The 15,985-nt window shown below is 40.8% G+C and overlaps 1 protein-coding gene across 9 annotated transcripts in view; it reads right to left on the reverse strand.

The window, feature by feature from the left end:
• nktr (natural killer cell triggering receptor) overlaps positions 1–15,985 on the reverse strand; it is a 222,223-nt gene that overhangs the window by 84,497 nt on the left and 121,741 nt on the right. For 7 of the 9 annotated variants that reach the window (XM_072254165.1, XM_072254169.1, XM_072254167.1 and 4 more), the window contains 4 exons: positions 6,448–6,522; positions 3,266–3,373; positions 1,191–1,235; positions 364–451 (listed from right to left, as the gene is read on the reverse strand). In XM_072254165.1, the coding sequence (XP_072110266.1) occupies positions 364–451; positions 1,191–1,235; positions 3,266–3,373; positions 6,448–6,522 (316 nt within the window). Of the gene's footprint in view, positions 1–363; positions 452–821; positions 850–1,190; positions 1,236–3,265; positions 3,374–6,447; positions 6,523–14,150; positions 14,273–15,985 lie in introns of those variants that run through there. The other 2 variants (XM_072254168.1, XM_072254171.1) reach the window with 2 other exon arrangements.

A 15,985-nucleotide genomic window follows, 5' to 3' on the forward strand; every position in this document is an offset into this window, starting at 1 on the left:
GTGAGTAAGGAAAGGGAGACTACTTGCTAGCTCCCTGTTTTGCAGAACTGCAGAGTGATAAAGGCAGGAAAGTTCTTAATGCTCCATGACTCTAATATTCCATGGGACTAGCCAGAATAATGGTTCAGCATGGACCGGATGGGCTGAAGGGCCTGTTTCTGTGCTATGATGCTCTATAGCTCCATGGCAAATGAATGGAATGCAAAACTGGAAAACTTTACTCTGTCCAAATGAAAGGATTTGATGCAATAAAAATGCAAACTGCTCAACATCTACAGGCATTGATGTCTGTGGATAATCATCTTTCTAATGAATGGCACTTCACTATATGGAACAGGTAAGACAACAAGGAGTCATACTCACATGAAGAACTGTGAGCCATTGGTATCTCTTCCTCTGTTTGCCATTGACAACAGGAACTCCCTGTCATGTTTGAGCACAAAATTCTCATCTGTTCAAGAAAGGAGTAGTTGGTCAGCTTTCAGACACCACAGAGGAACTGTAGTCTATTTGCCAACTGCACCAACAACAGAGTAGCAGCCTAGTTTTAGGCCTTACCACAGCTTTACACTAAAGTAATATGTCAAGGAGGAACACAAAGTTCAAGTCGTTTTACATTACCAGTACTAAAGCTACAACACTAAATGCTCTGGGTGTCTTTGTGCGTGTCTGGGTAGGTGTGTCTGTGTCTTGTTTAAAGTTTGCAAGCAATAAAGAAAACTGGACCATATATTCCACCGACTCACTGCCAATAATGGTACTTGCTGGGGAGGGTGCAAGGAAGTGTGTTTTAATTGTGTTACTTAGCTGTTTTTTCTTACCTTTTCATTTTGCAAAAGATCACATTCTCTATAAATAAAAGAATATGTTGAAAGTTTTAGGCAGGATGATAGGTTTTCTCATGAATAAATTGCCTAACCTCCATGCTGCAAGTTGCGAGCTTACTGCATAAAAAAATTTACCTTTTAATTCACTTTTTTTTGTAGATAATAGTGAACACGCTAAGAAACAATTAGCCCAAATTCATGCATCTATTTGTGCATGCAACATTTCAAGCACTAGCTACATGCAACAGATGAGGGAGTTAAAAGCAACGCTAGTCACATATTGCTAGAGGGACTCTTATTTAGTAAACTGAGAGATTAATTTGGGCTTTGTAATGAAATTCAAAAAAAAAAAGATGTCTCTACCTTCGAAGTATCCGCCATAAATAGATTCTCCTCCTCGTCCATTACCTAAGAACCACAGGCACATAAGTAACACTAGGCATTACATCAAATGTTTTCATACTATTAAGAAAACAGACATATCCAGGTAGAAGAAGATTATGAGGCCAATGCCCTTTGTATCTGCTATAATGTTCACCATTTGACTGCTGTTTAGTGAAAGATCTTCAGTTTCAGTTCTCCCTCTTGCTATTTAGATATTTTCACTATTTTGTTATCTAGATACAAGAAACCGTCCAGGTGTTGTTTCTCCCAACTCCAGTAGGACTGAAGACAATTGAAGAGACCATCCAATGAACAAAACTATAGATATATTTTCAAGAAGTGTTAGACCCCAGTTTCCTTTCTAAAAGAATATTCAATTCCTATTGTCAGCAGAAAATACATCTTCCACTTCATCTCAAGCAGAGAGAATACATTCAAATAAAGCCGAATGAAAGAAAATGAAACAAAAAGACACTTGTCTTCAAACCTCTACTCGTTGTCAATGTTCCAGGTTAGTAAAAAAATAAACCTTGTTCAAAAATGTCATCATTCACTGTGACAAGATTTAAGGCCTTGTACTCAACAACAAAATGAAACTGTAGTAGACCACAAAATAGAATGATTTGCAAAGCAAGAATAGCATTTCTGTGCTTTTTTCCCATATCCCTCAACAGAGCAAAATGAAACGATAATAGACCATGAAATAGAATGATTTGTTGTTATATATACATAAACAAAATAAAAGATTAAACCCAAAAGACTTTTAACAAAGCATATAGATTCTCTGTTGAGGGATATGGAAATAAAAACAGAACAATGCTATCCTAAACTTACAGAAATCAGATTAGGTGTCAACCATGTACTTCACTGCATGTTTCAATGTACATTCATAATAAAGCTAATCTTTAATGAATGAAGATTTAAAGGAATGCTACCATAACCAAGGGTCTTCAAATATGTGAAGAGACCAGAGAAGTTGGGATTGTCCTTCTAGCACTCAGGAAGCTAACTGGAGATTGAACGAATGTTAATATTCAAAATTGAGTGGTTAAAGAGGTGTGTATAAGAAAAAAAAACAAAAAAGGACCAGTGAACAGAAAACACACACTTAAATTGTAAAAGAGGCAGAAGTTTCATGAGGGAACTTCTTTTTTAAAGACACACAAGACTGCAAACACTGAAATTTGGAGTTACAAACAATCTGCTGGAGGAACTTAGTGGGAGAGGCAGCATCTGTGGGGAAGGAACTTTTAATGTTTTGGGTCAAAACCCCACTACATCAGTTTATTTTAGAATGCCAGGTAAACGTTCTGTACCCCATCACCCGAACTGACTTCCAACATCTTTAATAATAATTTTCAAAAGGCTTGAAAAAAATAAAGACAGTTGCAGAAGTTGAGGAAAGCGAGATTAATTGGATCTATCCTTCAAGGAATTTTCTACGTGGGAACAGAGCAGGTCAATGACATATTTAGGAAACTTACTTTCCTACAGTGTAGAAAATTGAGGTGAGATTTAATAGATGTCTATGCAAAATTATGAAGGGTATAGATAGGATAAATGCAAACAGGCTTTTTCGACTGAGGTTGGGTGAGACGAGAAGTAGAAGTCATGGGTTAAGGGTGAAAGACGAAATGTTTAAGGGGAACCTGAGGGAAGACTTCACTCAGAGGCTGGTGGGAATGTGCAATGAGCTGCCAGCAGAAGTGATGAATGCAGGTTCGATTTCAACATTTAAAAGAAATTTAGATAGGAAGGGTATGGGAGGCTATGGTCCAGCTGCAGGTCAAGGGACTAGGCAGATTAATCGTTCAGCACCAACTAGATGGCCCAAAGGCCTGTTTCTGTGCTGTGGTGTTCTACGACTCCAGTTCAAGGCCAAGTGACAATTAAAAACAAGTTTCCAGGAGAAGTATACCAACTTTAGATATCAAGTATTTCAGTCATATAGAATTAAAATAAATTGCAAAGCCTCTTGGACCAAGTTATAACGACAGGCTACATCAGTTAATTATCTCGACACTACATCAGCTAGACAAATACGTATTTCCCACCTTCACTGAAGTCACCACCTTGGATCATAAACTCTTTCACAATACGATGGAAAGTGGAGCCCTTATAACAAAGCTGCTTTCGAGTTTTTTTTCCTAATCCTTTTTCACCTGTAAGAGATAAAACAATCTTAGCACATACAAAATGGAATACATACAAACATGCTATAGAGAAGGACACCTGGTCACACTAGTTTTCAAACTTTTTTTGTGGTTTGGTGAAATCCCTGAAAATGTGAAGAAAACAGGACTCCCTGCAAATATTGCTGGTCTGCTGAGACCCTCTTGCAAGTACGATCATATTCTCTTGAACTTCTAGGGGCACTTACCTGCAAGTACTGACATACTCAGGGGATCCCTTGTCTCAGCTTCCAGAAGATACTGTTGGCTACACAATAGAAGAATGTGCAATATGACTGCAGGAATTATTATTTTTTTTAAATACTTCATAGCACTGTTTACTACTGCAGAAATTATATACTATTAAATTATAAAATGGAGTTCTTAGGTCCAGATAGACAGAATTCTGATGCCCTCATCCAACAGACATACCAGAGTCGGGGGATCCCAGTTTGAAAACCAGTGACTTACAGAGGCTGGGAAAAGGAGAAGAAGAAAATAGTTGCTCTTCAATGCAAGCATTAACGGTTAATAATAAAACTCAAAGAGAAATGATCAATATCAAAACATACTATTGCTAACACCCACCACCATACTCTTACAACAGCCAAACGATCTCTTCAAAAGCAACACACACTAAATGCTGAAGGAACTCAGCAAGTCAGGCAGCATCTACAGAGAGGAATAAACAATCAATGTTTCAGGCCGAGACCTTCATCAGGAGTAATGACAGCATGTCCGTCCTGATGAAGGGTCCCAGCCTGAGATATCCACTGTTTCTCCCCCTCCATAGATGCCGCCTGATTTGCTGAATACCTCCAGCATCATGTGTTGCTCAAAATTTCCAGCATCTTCAGAATCTCTTGAGTTTGATTTCTTCAAAATCCTTACTTCCAAAGTGTTCTTAACACTGTAAGCACTACCAACCATTCTCTTCTTCAGCTTTGGCCACTTGTGCTCTGCACCAGTCTCTCATGTAACAATCACGATGGACAATTTGCATGGTATCCCTTCAGTTTGGTCTCTATTCCGTCCCATGACTCAAGATGCAGTCCTCACTAATGATCTTTAAAGTGGGAGGAGATGCCATGCATAAGAATACAGCACCAGAAAATAGGAGTGTATCACTAGCTCCTTAAACCTGCCCCATAACTCAATGTGATTCATAGGTGATCTGCCACAGTCCTAACCTTCTCTTCTCAATTCCCTCATCTTTCAAAAACTGTATCCACTTCCTCTTGAAATACCACCAATAATCTAGCCCTCACAATCCTCAGGGGTAGAGAACAATAGGGATTTATCATTCTTTATGAGAAGCTCCTACCAGTCGGAAACGATTACCTCTTAATCTTGTAGCCATGTCCCCTTGAATGAGATACGCCCATCTGTAGAAACACTAACATCTACCATCTAAAAGTCTTCAATAAGATCATCCTCTCATTATTCTCAACTCCAAAGAAGCTATTCACACAGAATGCATGTTAAAGTGAGCCAGTAAGGAGTTTAAGCGTGGATTTAGGAGAGCTAGAAGGGTATACAAAAAAGCACTGGCAAGTAGGATTAAGGAAAATCCCAAGTCATTCCACACAACATGAACAGGAGGGTAGGACTGATCAGACGTAAAAGAGGAAATGCACCTAGAGTCAGAGGAGGTAGGGGAAGCCCTTAATGAATACTTCAGTATTCAACAGTGTGAGGGAACTGGATGAATGTGAGGTCAGCATAGAACAAACTAATATGCTGGAACACATTGACGTTAAGAAAGATGTGTTCAATCTTTTGAAAAACATTTGCAGAGAGGTTTCCAGTCATCGTAATCACATGCAACTTTCCTGACCCAATGATATAATTTGTTGTCCATAATTGAGAATGGCAGAACGTAGAACATAATAGCACAGTATGAACCCTTCAGGCCATGATGTTGTGCCAACCTTTTAACCTACTGAATGGCAGAGCAGACTTGATGGGCTGAATGGCCTACTTCTGCTCCTATAATCTTATGGTCTTATGGTCTATTCCAAAATCAACGTAACCCTTTCCTCCCACATAGCCTTCATTTTTCTTTTATCTATGTGCCTATCTAAGAGTCTCTCAATTGTCCCTAATGTATCTGCCTCTACCACCATGCCTGGCAGCACGTTCCTTGTGCACACCACTCTAAAGAAAAACCTATCTCTGACATAGCCCCCTTACGTTTCTCCAATCACCTTAAAATTATGTCCCCTCATATTGGTAAAGGGACAACCCAACAAATCAACATAACTTCTCAGTCTACAGTAACAGGGATGCTTCCAGTACAGTACCCGACAAAAAAATCTTGCATAACAATTAAACTTGAACCTTAAATGGAACAATGAAGATAAAAATTGTCAAAACAAGTAGGGAAAGAAGGTAAGACTGTTATCTTTACTGTGATCTGAGTATTGGCAGCTTCCCATACAACTGCGAGAATGTTGTTAAAATGTATTGCTTCAATGTACACAACTTAATTTAAAAGACTAAAATGGCATTCAAACACCTGTTACAGCAGAAAGCCAACAGCTTCATGGAGGATGAGGAGTGAACCATTAGTTCTCTCTACCTAATGATGCCATTTTCTAAGTGTTAATCTATAGTAGGGCAGCAATTACTGAGGGGCAGAAAAAGTAAAATGATAGCAGGGACAACAAATCTCAGTAAGCAACGCGTGCTTCCCATCAAGCCACAGTGACTATCAATGATGCTGGCTAGCAAAGCTCGTTAAACTAGAGGATACAGATTCCCACTCCCAGCTGAAATCCAACAGGCAAACAATCCTTCCCTTCCCCAAGTCTCACCAACGGTACAAAAGTGGACCAAATTCATAATTATAAAGAGAAAAAGTTGAAAACATACATTAGTTGATATTACTTCTAAAGGAAAAAAAGATGAAACATTATTTCAACAAAACTGCATGCAGACTTTTTAAATTTTATTTGAAAATTGTGTTTTTGTAGTTCCTGTGTGCTTGTTTTCTGAACACCCTACTTTCAGGACTGACAGCTTCTAAACGCCAATTGTTGTCTAAATGTAACTTCATAACATACCTGTGCAGAGAAAGTGGAAATTCTTACAGGTCTTGGGGCAGACATCTGAAAATAATTCAAACACGATGCGGCCCACTGAAACAAGACAAAAAGAAATGTCAACTCACACAAAATGCTGGAGGATCTCATCAGGTCAGCATCTGCAAAATCTTGTATTTATAAATGTCAACTTGTGGGGTTTTGAGGGAAAAAAAACCCAGGTAGCCCAAACTATCTGTGGTTAGACAACATGGTAATAAATGAGAACAATCCTTTCAGGTATCTTGTTTTGTCAAATTAACATAATGGTGGCAATATTTCTTCCAGAGGACACCACTTTCACAGCTTTAGCTCAATCAAAACCTGTCACCTCCTTTGCATCTTCTCAATTAATGTTAACAGCAGAGGTGTATAATTTAAAACAATACAAACCTATACTTAAAATAGAATTTTGCATGGATAGGTTTTTATTTCTTTGCATTGTATTGCTGCAAAACCTCAAACTCCACATGTACAGTACTGTGCAAAAGTCTTACGTAGAGCAGACATCGAGTTTGTAAATCTGGCAGGAACAAAGGATGTTGGGAATGGCAAGGGTGGATCGGCACCGGAGGGATGTGAGACAAGTGGCAGAAAAGGAGTGCCAGGAGCAGGGGATGGATGGTACGGGTGCAGATACATCCCACTCCGAGAGACCAGGCAAGCAAGGTCATTGATTCCAAACAATTGGTTTATTGATCATTACAGAATGTCTCTTTGGTGCTTTCCACTCCCTCCTCTCTCCCTTCCCCTTTTCCCAAGCATGATTCCCCTCTCCCTGCCCCCTTCCCACTCTCAGTCCACAATAGAGACCCATATCAGAATCAGGTTTATCATCACTCACACACATCATGAATTTTTTGGTTTTTTTGAGGCAGCAGTACAGGGCAATAGATAAAATTACTACAGTACTGTACAAAATCTTAGGTACCCAACCTAACATGCATCTCTGCCCAAGACTTTTGCACACTACAGTATACTAGTGATAATAAATCTGAAATGTTTGCGGTATTCAGAACTGGGGTTGCTCCGTTCAGCAGAAAAGGAGTAATGTACAATGGATGGAATAGGTGCACAGAGAAGCAGGAAGCTGCAGCACAAGGTATGAGGTGAAAAACTGGTTGATGCACAAGACACTTTGACCCAGAATCAGGTTTATTATCACTGATGATATGTCATGAAATTTGTTGTTTTGCAGCAGCAGTGCAGTGCAACACATAAAATATACTATAAATTACAGTAAGAAATATATATTTTAAAAAATAAATAAGTAGTGCAAAAAGAGAGCAATAGTGAGGTGGTCATGTTCATGGGTTTATTGACCGGTCAGGAGTCTGGTGGCGGACAGGAAGAAACTATTCCTAAAACCATAAGACCATGAGATCTAGGAGCAGAAGTAGGCCATTTGGCCCATCTAGTCTGCTCCCCCATTCAATCATGGGCTGATCCAATTCTTCCAGTCATCCCCACTCCCCTGCTTTCTCCCCATACCCTTTGATGCCCTGGCTAATCAAGAACCTATCTATCTCTGCCTTAAATGCACCCAATGTCTTGGCCTCCACAGCCGCTCGTGACAACAAATCCCACAGATCTACCACCCTCTGACTAAAGTAGTTTCTCCGCATCTCAGTTCTAAAAGAACGTCCTTCAATCCTGAAGTCATGCTCTCTTGTCCTAGACTCCCCTACCACGGGAAATAACTTTGCCATATCTAATCTGTTCAGGCCTTTTAACATTCGGAATGTTTCTATGAGATCCTCCTTCATTCTCCTGAACTCCAGGGAACACAGCCCAAGAGCTGCCAGATGTTCTTCATACAGTAACCCTTTCATTCCTAGAATCATTCTCATGAATCTTCTCTGAACCCTCTCCAATGTCAGTATATCCTTTCTAAAATAAGGAGCCCAAAAATGCACACAATACTCCAAGTGTGGTCTCACGAGTGCCTTATAGAGCCTCAACATCACATCCCTGCTCTTACATTCTATAACTCAAGAAATGAATGCCAACGTTGCATTTGCCTTCTTTACAACTGACTCAACCTGGAGGTTAACCTTTAGGGTATCTTGCACAAGGACTCCCAAGTCCCTTTGCATCTCTGTATTTTGAATTCTCTCCCCATCTAAATAATAGTCTGCCCATTTACTTCTTCCACCAAAGTACATGACCATACACTTTCCAACATTGTATTTCATTTGCCACTTCTTTGCCCATTCCCCTAAACTATCTAAGTCTCTCTGCAGGCTCTCTGTTTCCTCGACACTACCCGCTCCTCCACTTATCTTTGTATCATCGGCAAATTTAGCCACAAATCCATTTTAAAATATTGAGTTTTAAGTTCCCCGATGGCAGTACTGATATGGGGGGCATGTTCTGGGTAGCTGTGGTCTTTAACCATGGATGTCGCCTTTTGGAGATAGTGCATTTTGAAGAGGTCCTCGATGTTGGGGAGGGTTGCGTCCATGATGGAGCTGGCTGAGTCGACAGCACTCTGCAGCTTTTTCCAACGCTGTGCATTGGAGCCTCCATAACAAACAGTGATGCAACCAGTTTGAATGCTCTCCACATTACATCCGTACAGTCTAAATATCCTCAAACTGCTAATGAAATACAGTTGCTGGCACTACATACGGCTCTAAAAATACAGTCTTTTGTTCTACAGTTAAATTGGCAAAATTATACGTGAATGGCTAAATCAGAGGAGAATTGAGTGTACATGTCCAGTCAGCCAATTTCCAAGGCAAGATAAATTAATCCTTTACCATTTTGTTCATTAAAATATTTAATTGCATATCCAATCTGATTAGTCAGCACTGCGACACAGAATTTCATTACAGGAGATTAAAGCCTGCAGTAACTACCAACCTGTAAGTCCCACATGTGCCATGGGTGCTTGCTTTGACATTATTATATAAAAAAAACACATTATTAATAAGGTGCTGCGGTATACGGCTACCGGTAAACATTTCTCTCCATTCATTTCTTGGCAATTGTTTGTCAATTAAATTCTAGTAAAGTTGCAAAGATCACCATAATTTGATCGTTTTGAATTCCGATGACGGTGCATTATCTGCTCACAGCATCTTGGATAAGTCAGGAGAACAAGCAGGGAATAAAATTTGAACTACACAGCGGAATAAAAGGAAGCACCATCAATATCAGTGCGATTCACGGGATGGTCATAATTCTTCCAGCTTCACATCCATTACTGATCAGCCAACCTTAATGATTTCATCTACTTCACCATTGTTATTCCAGCAACATTATTTTTCAGTAAAATGATACTTAAAATAAAAGGGGGATTTTTTTTAATTGATCAAAGAACAAATGTTGCTTGATAGGAGGGCTGTAGTTATAAGGAAAGATTAGATAGAATGGAAGTCATTTGTAATAGTCACAAAGAGCAGAGACAGATCCCTGCAAAACACCATTGGTCACCAACCTCCAGGCAGAATACTCTCCCTCTGCCTTGAGTTGGCAAGCCAATTCTGAATCCATTCAACTAAGTTTCCCTAGATCCCATGCCTCCCAGCTTTCTCAATGAGCCTACCTTTTCAAATGCCTTATTAAAATTCATACAAACCACATTTACTGCTCTACCTTTAACTTGCTTTATCACTTCAAAGAATTCCATCAGGCTCAGTTGCCCACTCTAACACTGGCTCGCTCACACAATGGTCGCTCTGCTTACACCTCACTTCTTTTCATTGGCCCTTGCCAAGTGCCTAATAACAAATGATTTCAAGCTCTGCAGAAAGTTCTGACAGGCCCTGCTAATTTCTAAATCTGGCACCAAACTCCACAAGCAATGGCACCCGCAATAAGTGAAAAAAAAACTAATGGGAGATTTTCCTTTACATTAACTGCTGTTAATTAAATCAAAAGTCAAATTTTCAAGCCTAATTGACATTAAAAAAATCAATCCAGAACTAATGATAAGACAAATAAATCAAAGTTCTTTAGATTTGTATAGCCTATGTTCTTCTTTTCTATTCCCATGAACGGCACGTAAAATTAAGCAGTGCACAGGGACCACTTGTGCACCAAATTCATTCCTCTAATTGGAACCATACCAAGTTTCTTTACCATGGATTAAAGAATCGAACAGTATCAACAAGATGTTGTTATAAGACCATAGGAGCAGAATTAGACCATTTGGCCCATCGAGTCTGCTTCACAATTCCATCATGGCTGATTTATTATCCCTTTCAACCCCATTTTCCTGCCTTCTTTGTAACCTTTGACACCCTGACTAATCAAGAACCTATCAACCTCTGCCTTAAATACATCCAATGACCTCTGTTTTAAATATACTCAATAACTTGGCCTGCAGCAATTAAATTCTACAAATTCATTACCCTTCGGTTAAAGAAATTCCTCATCTTTGTTCTAAATGGACATCCTTCTATTCTGATGCTGTGCCCTCTGGTCCTAGGCTCGCCCACTCTTGATTGCAACTGTTATACCAAAAGGGCAGAGAAAAGCTGAAGCAAGTCAGTAGAAGTTGCAAAAAAAAAGGAATTTAGAACATAGAGCATAGAATAGTACAGCACATTACAGGCCCTTCGGCCCACATTATTGTGCCGACCCTCAATCCCTGCCTCCCATATAAGCCCCCACCTTAGATTCCTCCATATACCTGTCTAGTAGTCTCTTAAACTTCACTAGTGTATCTGCCTCCACCACTGACTCAGGCAGCGCATTCCACGCACCAACCACTCTGAGTAAAAAAACCTTCCTCTAATATCCTCCTTGAACTTCCCACCCCTTACCTTAAAGCCATGTCCTCTTGTATTGAGCAGTGGTGTCCTGGGGAAGAGGAACTGGCTATCCACTCTATCTATTCCTTTTATTATCTTGTACACCTCTATCATGTCTCCTCTCCTCTCTCCAAAGAGTAAAGCCTTAGCTCCCTTAATCTCTGATCATAATGCATACTTTCTAAACCAGGCAGCATCCTGGTAAATCTCCTCTGTACCTTTTCCAATGCTTCCACATCCTACTGAAATCCAGAAACAGCATCCTGACATAACCGCCCTTGATTTCTAGGTATGTCCAGGCCTGGTGCATGACAGATGTTATGTCATCAGCCATACAGCAGTTCTGCAAGTAAGCATCGAGCTGGTGGCAGACCTGAGGAGAGCTAAGGTATCGGTGACCCCCGTTTCCAAGCAGGGGGTCAGTGTGGACATGGTGGAGGATTACAAACACCTGGGGATACGAATTGACAATAAACTGACCGGTCTAAGAACAGTGAGGCTGTCTACAGGAAGGGTCAGAGCCGTCTCTATTTCCTGAGGAGACTGAGGTCATTTAACATCTGCCAGACGATGCTGAGGATGTTCTACGAGTCTGTGGTGGCCAGTGCTATCATGTTTGCTGTTGTGTGCTGGGGCAGCAGGCTGAGGGTAGCAGACACCAACAGAATCAACAAACTCATTCGTAAGGCCAGTAATGTTGTGGGGATGGAACTGGACTCTCTCACGGTGGTGTCTGAAAAGAGGATGCTGTCTAAGTTGCATGCCATCTTGGTCAATGTCTCCCATCCACTACATAATGTACTGGGTGGGCACAGGAGTACATTCAGCCAGAGACTCATTCCACTGAGATGCAACACAGAGCATCATAGGAAGTCATTCCTGCCTGTGGCCATCAAACTTTACAACTCCTCCCTTGGAGGGTCAGACACCCTGAGCCGGTAGGCTGGTCCTGGACTTATTTCATAATTTACTGGCATAATTTACATATTACTATTTAACTATTTATTACTATTTTCTATTACTATTCTATTACTATTTAGTTCTATGACTATTACTATTTACTCTTTTCTAATAGTAATATTACTATTACTATTTATTATTTATGGCGCAACTGTAACAAAAACCAATTTCCCCCAGGGTCAATAAAGTATGACTATGACTATCTTGGAGAGTGTCCGATGTGGCAGGAAAAACGTTTTTGATACGTGCCATATTCAGCCGTTCAAAGCACTTCATGATGATTGGCATCAGTGCCATTGGGCCATAGTCATTTAGTTCTGAAGGTGTACAGTTCTTTTGTACAGAAATGATGGTGGCTGATTTGAAGTGTGAGGGGACAGCAGCCTAGATAAGTGAAGTGCTAAAGATGTCCATGAAGACGTCAGTGAGCTGCTGTGTAGACTCTCTGGGTGTTCAGCCTGGAATATTTTCTAGCACAGCTGTCTTAAGGGGGTTGGCCCTCTGAAGAGGCCTCATGTCTGTGCTGCTGTTACAGACAGTGGCTGCTCACCTGGGGTGGGTGGGGTGGGGGGGAGGTAGCTTTCATGGCTGGCATTGTGTTGCATGCCTCGAAGTATGCATAAAAGTTGTTTAGAGCATCAGGGAGAAAGGTGTATATGGTACCATCAACATTACTTTTCCTTGTGTAGTCAGTAATGCCCTTGATGCCCAGCCACATATGCCAGGGATTGTTATCAGACAAGTGTTCCTGAATTTTTTGTGAGTAGGCAGTCTTTGCGCTCAATGTCTAAGATGAGGTTTTTGGACATGTTAAACTCCATCTGCCATTTCACCACTCATATCTGCAACTGACCTACATCAAAGTTATTTTTATACATCACAAATAGCAGAGGTCCTGGTATGGATCGCTGCAGAACACCACTAATCATAAATAAGTCCCTTCGACCACTACTGTTTTCCTTGGGCAAGCTAATTCGGAATTGAATCAGCCAATTCACCATTGATCCTGTGCATCTCCTGGATGAGCATCCCATGAGGGACCTTGTCAAACTAAAATCCATGTAGACAACATCCACAGTTCTAACTTCATCAATCACACTCCTCACTTTGTCAAAAAAACTCAAATCAATTTCCAAGACATATTTTTGCCCTGCACAAAGCAATGCTGACTCTTTAAAAATGCTTATAAATCCTGTCCCTAAGAATTCTCTTCAGTGTCTTCCCTACCACTGAGATGAGACCCACTGTCTATAGTTTCCAGGATTATCCCTCATTCCCTCTCTTTCCTATGTATTTACCCCCAAATAACCACTTCCAATTTACTTTCTCCAGCTCCTGCCTAATAATGATGCAATTACCTTTTATCCACCTCCCCCCACCCGATTATCTAGCCAGTTTCATTCCCTAATACAAGGTCTACTGCACACCATCTCTAACTGGACCCTACATATTGTTTTAAGTTCTGCCCCTTCTCAGTTCTGGTACAAGAAGAGTCACAGTCAATATTGGGGAGGTTAAAATAAGTTTAAATAAATAAAATTAGGGAGTTTAAATTATCAGTACAATAAGTTCTGACAACCTTCCATGATCTGTCAGCTTATCTGCTCCTCTAGTGACTGCACCATTCACATTCTGGAATTCCACCCATATGTCCATGGTGGATGATCCCTCCAAGATGCTCTCTCCTAGCGCTGCTGCAACATCCTCCCTCACCAGTAATACAACTCCGCTGCATCTTTGACATCCCCCACTTTCGTAGCGAAAATATGCATGTCCCGGAATACTTGTCAGTTCTGCCCTGCTCTCAGCCAAGTTTCTCTAATAGCTGCAGTACCATAGCTCCATATACTGATCTAGGTTCTAAATTTATCTGCTTTGCCCATTACACTTTTTTTGCATTCATACAAATACATCTTAGATTTGCTGTATTATACAGGCCCTGTCTGTTTGATTTAGTTCACTTACCCTCTCCAGAAAGAAAGACCATTCCAAAGTAGTAGCCCAAGATGCAAAGTTCAAAGTAAATTTATTATCAAAGTACACGTTTGTACATATATGTCACCATATACGTCCCCGAGGTTCATTTTCTTGAGGGCGATTCACAGTAAATACAAAGAAACACAATAGAATCAATGAAAAGCCACATACAAGACAGCTGAACAGTCTAAGTGTAAAAGACAACAAACTATGCATATACAAAAAGAATACGAATAAATAAACAATAACTATCATGAACATGGGATGACGAGTCCTTGAAAGTGAGCCCATAGATTGTGGAAACAGTTCAGTGTTGAAGTGAGTGGGTGAGTGAAGGTTCAAGAGCCTGATGGTTGAGGAATTAATAACTTCTTGAACCTGATGGTATGGGTCCTAAAGTTCATGTACCTTCTTCCTGATTACAGCAGCAAGTACAGAGCGTGACCAGAAGACAATGGAGTAGAATTAGGCCCCTTGGCCCAACGAGTCTGCTCCGCCATTCAACCATGCTGATTCTTTCCCTCCACCCTCTCCTCAGCCTCACTCCCCAGCCTTCTACCCCGTAATCTTTGATGCTGTGTCCAATCAACAACCTAGCTCTCTAAATTCTCTTTTCAGAACCTCTTTGCTTTTTCTTCCCAAGTCATTGGTATCAATATTTACCAAGACATCTGGCTGCTCTCCCTCTCTCACCAAAATACTGTGGACACGATCCAAGATGTCCCTGACCCTGGCACCTGAGAGGTAATGCACCACCTGGGTGTCCCATTCACATCTACGGAATCTCCTGTCTGTTCCTCTGACTACTGACTCTCCTATCACCACTACTCCCCTCTTCTCCCCCTTCCCTTTTGCACCACAGATCTATGCTCAGTGCCAGTAACCCGGTCTCCATGGCACACCCCTGGGAGGTCATCCCCCACAACAGTATCCAACAGTAACATGACTCTGGATGGTAGGGGTCCCAATGACTGAATTTATGCAGTGGTGGGTTGAAGGAATTGGATGTACCCAGGAAGCCCTCTATGACAGTGCTCTTTGTTGTTTACTATATTGCCAAGTTTTGAATCTTTGGCAAACTTGAAGACCCCGACAGCAGGTCTTTAATGTGTAATGGGGACAATGGCTCCAACACAAATCCTTGGAGAACCCTACAGTGTGCCAAAACAATTTGGAAAACAACTTTCCACCAGGTTTTTTCTTCTACTTCTTAGCCAATTTCACAGCTATGCTACCATTGCTTCTAAATCTTATTGGCGTTAATCTTTTTGGCAAGTTCAGTATGTGATATTTCATCATATATTTTATACACATCATCTGCATTGCCCACATCAATCTTACTGTTTCAAAGAACTTGATCAAATTCAAACACAATTTGCTGTTTATTAAATCTGAATTGGCTTTGAATAAACCATGCTAGTATTCCTCTATTTACAAACACCCTATTTAAAGTTTTTGCTTTATTTGAGGGCATGAGCTCTTGACTTAGGAATTTATTTCCTGACGAAACACAGTGCGCCACTCTCCACCAAAATGAAATGCAACCCTCACAAAACACTGGATGATCTCAGCAGGTCAGACAACATCTACGGAGAGAAATAAAGAGTTTATGTTTTGGGCCAAGACCGTCCATCAGGACACCTCTCCACAGATGCTGCCTGACCTGCTGAGTTCCTCCACCAGTAGTATAGTGGTTAGCGCAACGCTATTACAGCTTAGCCGGCGTCTATAACGAGTCTGTATGCTCTCCCCGTGGTCATGTGGGTTTCCTCCCATAGTCCAAAGATATACCGGTTAGTAGGTTAATTGTCCTGTCATTGGGC

Source organism: Mobula birostris, chromosome 3, assembly GCF_030028105.1.
Source record: "Mobula birostris isolate sMobBir1 chromosome 3, sMobBir1.hap1, whole genome shotgun sequence".
Lineage (NCBI taxonomy): Eukaryota > Metazoa > Chordata > Chondrichthyes > Myliobatiformes > Myliobatidae > Mobula > Mobula birostris.